The sequence below is a fragment of the Phalaenopsis equestris genome, unplaced genomic scaffold (genome assembly GCF_001263595.1).
Source record: "Phalaenopsis equestris unplaced genomic scaffold, ASM126359v1 Scaffold000224, whole genome shotgun sequence".
In the NCBI taxonomy this organism is placed as follows: domain Eukaryota; kingdom Viridiplantae; phylum Streptophyta; class Magnoliopsida; order Asparagales; family Orchidaceae; genus Phalaenopsis; species Phalaenopsis equestris.
The window spans coordinates 6,334,828-6,343,974 of record NW_018164666.1 but is presented as its reverse complement, the minus strand read 5'-3'; the positions used below and the strand labels follow the sequence as shown (position 1 = coordinate 6,343,974).

At 31.1% G+C, this 9,147-nt stretch overlaps 1 protein-coding gene across 1 annotated transcript; it reads left to right on the top strand.

Annotated features, from left to right (window-relative positions):
• Window positions 1–2,102: 2,102 nt before the first annotated feature.
• Window positions 2,103–3,272, top strand: LOC110023536. The gene is made up of 2 exons (XM_020723007.1): window positions 2,103–2,293; window positions 3,038–3,272. Exons 1-2 carry the CDS (start codon window positions 2,195–2,197, stop codon window positions 3,245–3,247), a joined length of 309 nt encoding a protein of 102 aa, XP_020578666.1. The 5' UTR covers window positions 2,103–2,194; the 3' UTR covers window positions 3,248–3,272.
• The last annotated feature ends 5,875 nt before the right edge of the window (window positions 3,273–9,147 follow it).

The window sequence follows — 9,147 nt, the reverse complement described above, 5'->3', positions numbered from 1 at the left end:
ATCATTTTTGCTAAATCATTGTTGCCTTACCATCACTATCACCAAAACACTATCATGGTAGAGCAGTCTCCTAGCTAGAACACTGCCAATTTCGTCGAACCACAATCTTTTTTGCAGTACTTCACCATCATTGAACTACCATCGCACGGTTAACAGTGCTGCTATAACCACGTTCGTCTGTCCCCCCCATGTTGCTAGGCCACCTTCGCAGGCTGACACCATTCCCATCATCATACCTCTATCACCAAATCACCATTGGATCACTATTCTTGGTCATCGCTACTTCTATAACTACATTATTGTTGCCTAGTCTCGACACAGATTCGGTCGTCAACCTTCCATCATCGTTGTTGGGTCGTTGCCACTTCCCAAAAAAAATTATTCCACTCCTCGAATGAAGTAAATAACTCTCACACTTATAATATTATTTTCTACTATTCATCAACAAGTTTTATCTTGTAACATATTTCTAATGAAATAATTTCAACTATAATATGGCCGGTAATTTTTTTCTATTTCGAGATCTCTATATTTAAACCACTGATGTCCCTAGTGCCATCCATTCTTTATACTACATTTTCGCATAATATTAAGGGGTTAATATATCTCTATCATAAAAAAAAAATTTTCCATATGCAACTCTTGTCCAACATCCAAACTTTCATACTATATTTATAAAACTAATGCTATAAACTTATGCATGCGAGGCTATAATTCACAAATAAAAATGATAGTATCAGTGGCATATTATGATATGATGTCAAAAAATTAAGTGTATATATATATATATATATATATATAATGTAAATGCCGTGATTTTAATTTATTGATTGAAATTAAAATAAACTTAATATATTAACAATACATTGATATGCCTTACGGTGTACTTTTTATGCACATTTTATCATCAAAAAAATAAAAATACTGATTGTTTTCCTATCAGATAGAAAGTTTAAAACATAAACTAAAAATGTAAGGCTTTGATGAAAAACGTTATCCTTCCCATCGAGCCAACAATAAAGTTTTGATTGCGGTAACATTAAAAGAAATGGGAACTGTTTGTCATGCATTTTTTTTCGTTGGGTGAGTGCAATACAAAAATAATGTATTATACGTGATTTTTCTTAGAATTATTTAATTTGTTGTAAAATAAATGAACGATCGAGGGCTACGGCCGGCTGTGGAGAGATGGTGTCAGAGTGCAATCGCTGGCAATGGCGATCGGCAGGGGAGCGGGGGTGGCCGGCGGTGGGAGAGACGGTGGCGGACTGCATGGGCTATCAATTAAGAATAAATGAGATCATTTAGAATTAAAAGTTTTCTTCTTTAAATTGCTAGATTAAATTTCTTACTTTTATGGCACGGGTTATTTTCTTTTAGCGGAATATTTAAATTAAGAATATGTATTATTAAACTACTTAAAATAGATTGTACAAATTATTATGCACCTAAAATAGATTGCAACTACTATTTATTGGAATGAAAGCAAAAAAAAAAAGACATTTATCCTATTCACTCATTGGCGAGGACGGCAGTTCAAGTCGGCGGGCCGAGGCCAACATTAGACAGACAATGATGGAGACCAACAAATTTTCTAGAACCTTTTATATTTATTTATGCTTTTTAAATTTAATGAAATCCAACAAATTCTGAATTCAGAAAAAAAAAATTGTATTTTAAATACAATATTATTTAACATTAAATTTTAATTTCTTCTAAAAAAATAACTAATTTTTTTTAAAAATTCATCATTGCACTCCTAGTGATGCCGGCCAAACACCTGAATAAATCAAAACATCTAAATTTATTTATGCTTTAAATAATATTATATTTTATTTATATTATTATCATTTATGGGCATTTACGGATTTACCTGATTTATGTTTCCTTGATCCAAACTAAAATAAGAAAATGTCTTTTTTTTTTTTTTTTAATGAGTAAAATAAAATATTTAGTTAAGAAACTCCTCAAAGCTTATCCACTCCCTCTCGCCCAATCTGCATGCCTTCCACGTCGCATCACGCGCCCCACAACATCTGCCCGTGTCAACATTTAGAGCAAGCTACGCTTATAAAATCCTGCAAGTGGCTCTTTGCATTTACATAAAATAAGACAAAATCAATAAATAAAAAAATTTTATTTATTTATTGCCGATATACCTTCCCCTCCAACCTGCATCCAGAGTTGTGCAAAAATGAAGAAGTTCTCAACAATTCAGAGCCAGTTGTCTCCCGGCCTGGCGAAAATAACACTGCCTTCTTCTTCACTTTTTCGCAGAGCTTCAGCGCAAGAGGTAAATATATTGCCAATACTTGAATCTCTAACCTGTTCTTAATTTGATCTCTTTGGGGAGACTGGATTCTAGAGAGACTGCTGCCTTTGGGGCGGCACTGTTGTGTGGTGCAGTGCTGCACAATAGGTTTTTTTTTCTTTTTTGATAAAATTTAGTTTTCTGTTTTTTTAAAGAAATTGCTGTCAAAAGTTGTGGTTTGTCATCATCAGCTCAAAAGTTACAATCTGATTTTTTGCAAAAATAAATTTCTAAATTTACAAATATATTGTACCCAATTCTTATGCATTTACTTATCTCACAACGAAATTTTCATTTTTACAAGCTAGTCATATTTTTCTATATTTGAAATGATGTGTGAAAAGATAGATTACACTTTTTTGGGGGTGCTTTGGATGTAAAAAGATTTAGATCATGCTGTAATTGTTTTCTGCAACTACCCCAAACAGATCCTTGGCTTACAATTTGTTATATCAGTTTATTAAAATTTGGAGTAAATCCTTACATATCTAACTGTTTTCTGGTTTTAATATGTTTAATAATTCAGATCTTCTGATAAATCTTGATTTAATCTTTCCCTTAACTGAATTTAATTGATCGAAAAATTGTTCCTTTGTCAAATTTAATGAACTTAATGTGTTATCTTCAACATATACTCTTGTTCCCAGCTGATAATTGATTACATGAAAGAAATTAATATAGAAATTAGTTTAACGACAGTTAATAATTGTATTGAATTGTTTACAGTTTTCGACACAACATAAGGAAAGTTCTGAGATTTTGGGGAAGGCGAGGTCGGATGCGGAAGAATTTGTTAGGCAGGCGAAAGAGAAGGCTGCATCGCTGAAGGAGACTGCAGGTGAAGTGATTGAGGATGCGAAGGAGTCTGTTAGTCGGGGGGACGAAGCTGGTAAAGAGAAGCTTAAGGGGAAGGAAGAAAATGTGAATCGTGATTGAGTTTTTTTTTTTTTTTCTTTTTTTGCTGCATTTTCATATGAATAAAATTGTTTTGAACGAAATTACAATGCTTACCTTTGGATTTTAATTCCTTAAAAAGATTTTTTTTTTAATTTTTTTGGGCTATTTCTTTTGTTTAAAATAACAATTTTGATTTTGCAAGTTATTAGAAATTTCGCTTTGTTAAAAAAGAAATTAACTCATAATTTTCGAGATGAACTAAAAATTTAGGGGCATTTAAGTACATCGGATGCAATTCGTAGGTATTTATAAAACAGACACCTAAACTGTTATATTTACAAATGTATCACTTAAAATCTTTGTAATTTTTTTCACTTACATATTCGATTTGCGAAGGGATTTAGTGGGGGCATTTAAGTACGTAGCATACAATTCTTATGTATTTGCATAACAAATCTAAACTTCAATATTTACATGAGAATTGGGAAGATTATTCAATCAGGATTCCTAACGTAAAGATGTGTTCGGAGTCCACTGATATGCGGACACGTGATTTCAAGGAAAAACTCGCGTTTTCCTATGTTCCTGCCCGGTAAAACAGGAGAATATTCCTCATGTGTTATTCTGCATTATTCAGATGTTATTGTGACATTATTGATGTGTTATTTTGTTATTTTAATATCGGGAATATTCTCAGAACATAATATCACATGAATATTGCCACAATATCACCTGAATAATACGGAATAACTTGGGAGAACATTCCCTTGCGCTTAAGCAATTTTTTTTTTATTTTTCTGTCACCGCTACATGGCGGCATTTTATTACTCCGAACGTATCTTCACGTCTGGAGCTCCAGATGTAATATTTGTTCTAAGAATTGTGAGCTACCCCGTCTTTTGAATAAGATGTAGTTGTAAGTTGTGAGTCAGCCGAAAGAACTCATTGTGTCCAATTTTATAATTCGTGTTCAAGTACATTAACTTTTTTATCTAGTTGAGCTTAGCTCATGCTCCACCCAAAAAAAAAAAAAGTGGGGAAATTACATATAGATCACCTAAAACTTGTTATTTACGAATCAATTATTCTCATTCATTCATTTTTCAAATTATGGCTTAGATATCAAAATTCATGATAAAATCCTAATCCCTCTTTTACAATTTTCGTCAAATTCTCAATAGTTTGGTTGTGTCGCTCTGATTAATTTATAAATATCAACATATTTTATGGTCTATGTAATTATTCCAAAATAAATAAATAAAAAATTACAATTAATCAAAAAAATTTGAAAAGCAATAGCATATTTTACAGGATTAGTATTTAATGATAGTGTTGGAATTATCAATAGCCTTTTCCAAATAAGTTATGATAGCTAGCTCGCTTAGCCTTCCTGAAAATTTCTAGCTCATAAATACGTGTATAAAAATAGAAATCATGAGATTGACATCCATAATGCCCTTAAAAGTCATTGTCATCAACCCTTGGTTTCCATTATTCTAAAGAATATATGTCACGAGAGTAAAATGACAGAGAGGTCTACATCAATGATAGAAGTTGATTGAGATTTATGTATTAACCTAAGAAGTAAATTGTCATGCATATTATTAATAATTTAAAAATTATTTCTAAAACCCTAGTTATTAATTGAGCTTCGGCCTTAACATTTTTAAGTTGTAAGACTTTTTGAAAAAGACGTATTTCAGTATCATTGAAAGTTTGGGGATTAATTTGACATTTTTATAACTGCAACTAAAAAATAAACCCTTACGAAATATTATACTGCCAATTGACATTTTCTTAAAATATTTAACAATATTAATTAAAATCACTTCAATACCAAAAGCCATATAAATTTATTTTTAATTAATCGAACTTGATAACACAAATTGTCATTAATGTCAAGATTAGTTAATATATGTTGATAGAAAATAAATAAAGGTTAGATCTAATTTAATATATAATTAAATAAGAAAAATAATTAACCAAAAAGTAAGCCAGCCTAATTAAAGACCAACAAATTTATAAAAATATTTTACATATTTGGAGATGTATTTTGGTTAATTTCGACCCAGTCCTTATATATTCATCTTATTTCATGGGATCTTCTTAGTGAATATAGATAATCTTTATGCACTCTTTAGTATGTAATATTATCCTTTTTATAAGAAACAAAATAAATCTATTTGGAAATTAAGTCTCTTTTTAATGAGGTTTAGGGTCTGTTTGGGGTAGCTTATTTGGTGTGGTGGTGTTCTGAAAATGAGTCTGAGCTGTTTGGGTAAATTGCATTTTGACAGCTTATGCGTTTTCAAAACCCTGAAAACAATGTTTTCACACCGCACATGTCTAGGTGCTCTGACAGTTTTCTGGCTGCGGTCTAGCTTTTCCAAAAAAAATAAAAATTTGTAATAGCTACCGCATCTAGCTTATCAACTGATTATTATTTTTAATCAACTTATCAATAGATTATTCAATAAGCTGCAGCTGCCTGAAACAGACCCTTAGATAAACCTGTTTTTTTTTCCTCTCCTTGCCGCCTAGGAATGACTTTATAGACCTTTATACAGTGTTTGATGGATCATTTCTTTTCTTCATCGGCCCAGAGCTAACTCAGTCATATTACGTCCAATACTTTTGATGGGCCAGAAGCTAAGGCCCAACTATTAGTAACTTTTAAATTGGGCTTGTTCCAGCCTAACGGGAAAATTTCGTACCCAAAACTAATCCTCATATGAAGCTCGATCACAACAATCCAATAAATTTTTAAACAATATAATTTCAGAATAAATATAAATTATAAATTGTGGAAAATGATTTTTAGAAAAATTAATAAAATTAGAGAACAATATCTAATATTAGATTAGTCGGCATATGCATTATTAACGAGCTTTATTTTAATAAAGTGGATTAAAATTACAGGCTTTCATTTTCAAAATCTTTGGGCTTCTTCGCTGAAACTTAACCACTTACCGGGCTTCACTGCTAGGCCTAATTTACTTTCATATTTGATGTAATATTAAAAAAAAATATTTACATTTATAACTTAAATCACGCAATTCTTACCTATTTGCTTATATAACATCTTCACTTTTCTATTTTCACACATAACATGTAAATCTATTAATATTACATCAAAAGCATCCCTATTACTATTTTTTAAAATTGAAACACCCTCTCATGCATAATTTATGACATCAAAATATTATAAGCATAAATATTAATTTTTAAGTATTAGATACATAATTACATATAAATTATTTGATATTTATGTAAATTTTTATTTAATTTTATGCATCAAGATTCACTATTAGAATAATAAATTTTCATATTACAAGGAAGGACATGATAAAGTTTGAGTTCCGCTAGCTTCTTTTTAAAAAACATTTACAGAAGACCATTTCGACGGTTTTGGCTCTTCGGTCGAAGGTGGAAAAAGTAGCGTGGCGCGACACTGTGCTTCGCGAGAGATCACGAGAAGAGGACGGGAGGGGAAGCAAGACGAGGATCTAGGGCAGAGATCGGCTTCGCGAGGCGCGGCAGAAGAGGCAGAAGAGGAAACATCGCCCTAAACGTGATCCTTAACGCGGGCCGTGGGGTCGATCCCACTGCCGGTTTTTCGCCAAATTTGCAGCCGCGGCGAGCGGGTCGCCGAAACAAACGAAAAAATTGCTCGCGAATTCGCGGCACGGTGCAGCGCCGCATGGATACCGCTGAACCAAACAGGCCCTTACATACCAGTATATCTAACACCTAACATTTGATATTTACTTCTATAACACACTATTAATCTATAATATCAAATGTGCAAAATATTATTAATACTAATTTTCTTAAAAGTGAAGTATACATGTTCGTGTTTAGGTATAAAACACCAATTTATGATAAGCCAAAATATAAAATTTTAGACATTTCATATGTGAATTGATGGAATTTGTGCAGTGTGTTTGTAAATTTCCCTCATTCATATCAAATATCACACAAATTTCTACTTTTATTCTATACATTCTATCACTGAAAGGTCTTACATGATAAATTAATACTATTTTGTTGATTTTTATTTATTTATTTCAATAGACATTAAATCACCGACAATAAACTTTCCTAATCTACACGTTAACAAGTACATGTCTTCAATAAACAATAAAAGAAATAAATATTTACATAAATACCATTGAATTCTTGTGTTTTACATATCTAGCACCTTACTTTGAATTTTATATATGTATCTCCTCATCTTATAAATATGAAAGTTTTTTTTTTTTTTTACTTTTGAAAATTAATATAATAGTATTTATGATGTGATATGAAAGTTTTGAATGATATAAAAAGAATGCAAAATTGAAATGTTATATATGTAAATATATAAGAATTGGGCGGTATGTATGTAAATGCTCTTAGAAGAAAATATAAATGGAATGGTACAGGAGTTGGCCACCTGTAGCGCAATAAATATAATTGTCAACTTTTTATCAAACTTAGTACCAAAACATAATGGAAATTATGAAAATGTACTCCATGCAATAGTTAATGTGTGGCATTATAATAATTGCTTCTGAGATGGATCTGAATCGTGGCAAAAGGTAGCAATAATGGAAGCTTTATTATGCAGACCCATCTAAATTTTACCTAATCCAACTGCGCCTTTTTCTGGGTTTAATTAAGGAGTAATTACATAGAGACAACTTGAAATATTGATATTTACAAATGAAGCATTCAAATAATTTTTTTGTACTAAAGAACCAATATATTTACTCTTTTCATCATCAAAACGATCGAGAAATTGATCAAAATGAAAAGTTATGGGTTGGAATTTGCCATAAATTTGGATTTTTTAGTTAGAATATGGAAATGGATGAAAGAGAGTGGTTAATTTATAAATAGCATGTTTCCCTTTAATTAATTATTCACATGGAAATTAGAGCGAAGAAAAATAAGAATCGACACGAATCCAGAAGAACACAAGGATTTAATGAGGTTCGGCAAAGATGCCTACATCATCGGGAGCAGAGTGACGGTTTTCTCTTCAATTCCAGAAAAAGAATAAAAAATACAGAATAGAATGAATTAGGGTTACAAACAGACTTTAATATAACCCAAGATAAAACTATGAAGTAGAATATGTAATTCCTAAATTTTCCATGTACCGTACCGTGGGGTTTTGCCCTCGCACCCCCAACCCACATAATGAAACTCCCTCGATTGGACATATTCTTCAGCTCCGCTCCACTTCGTTCGAGCATCTCTCCCTTGTATGGTAAATGAGTCATGGCTAACAAGGTATGTAATTTCAAAATTTTAACATAATTTGTAAAATTTTACAAACGAAATATAAAAATTAAATTGATGTTGAAATTTTCAATGCTCTTTTTATAAAGTTGACGTGCATGGAAAGCGACGCAAGCAAGGAATAATTATATAATAACAATGTTAAAATGAGTTCATGGCACATGCAATATTGTTATGATTTTGTTTAGTAAATTGTTTTCATGTTATCATTAATGAAATAAATTATTAGATTTTTTTTTTTTTTTGGTTAAAAAAGCAGTCGTTCTGTAAACTCATAACATAATTAATTAAAAATTGGGAGTGAAAAAAAAAAATGTATTTTTTTAGTGAAAAATATTTTTAGCATAATTTTAATGGGCGAAATCAAGAAAATTTTGATTTTTAATAATTTATCAAGCGACAAATTTGCGTAAATCGATAAGGGAGTTGGGCAAGGTATTTATTTTTTTTTTTTCTCGAAAATATTTTGAGGAGATGGTTTTTTGTTGGATATTTTTAAAATATAAGTTTTTATAAAGTTCTTGAATTAGTTGACTTGATATAAAATAGAAGTATTGGAATAGGATAGGCTATGGAGGTTGATGGAGGGGAGCCTCAATGCACAAAAGTTGGGTGATAACAAATGGAGATGGCGTGATAGGGGAGAAAATAAT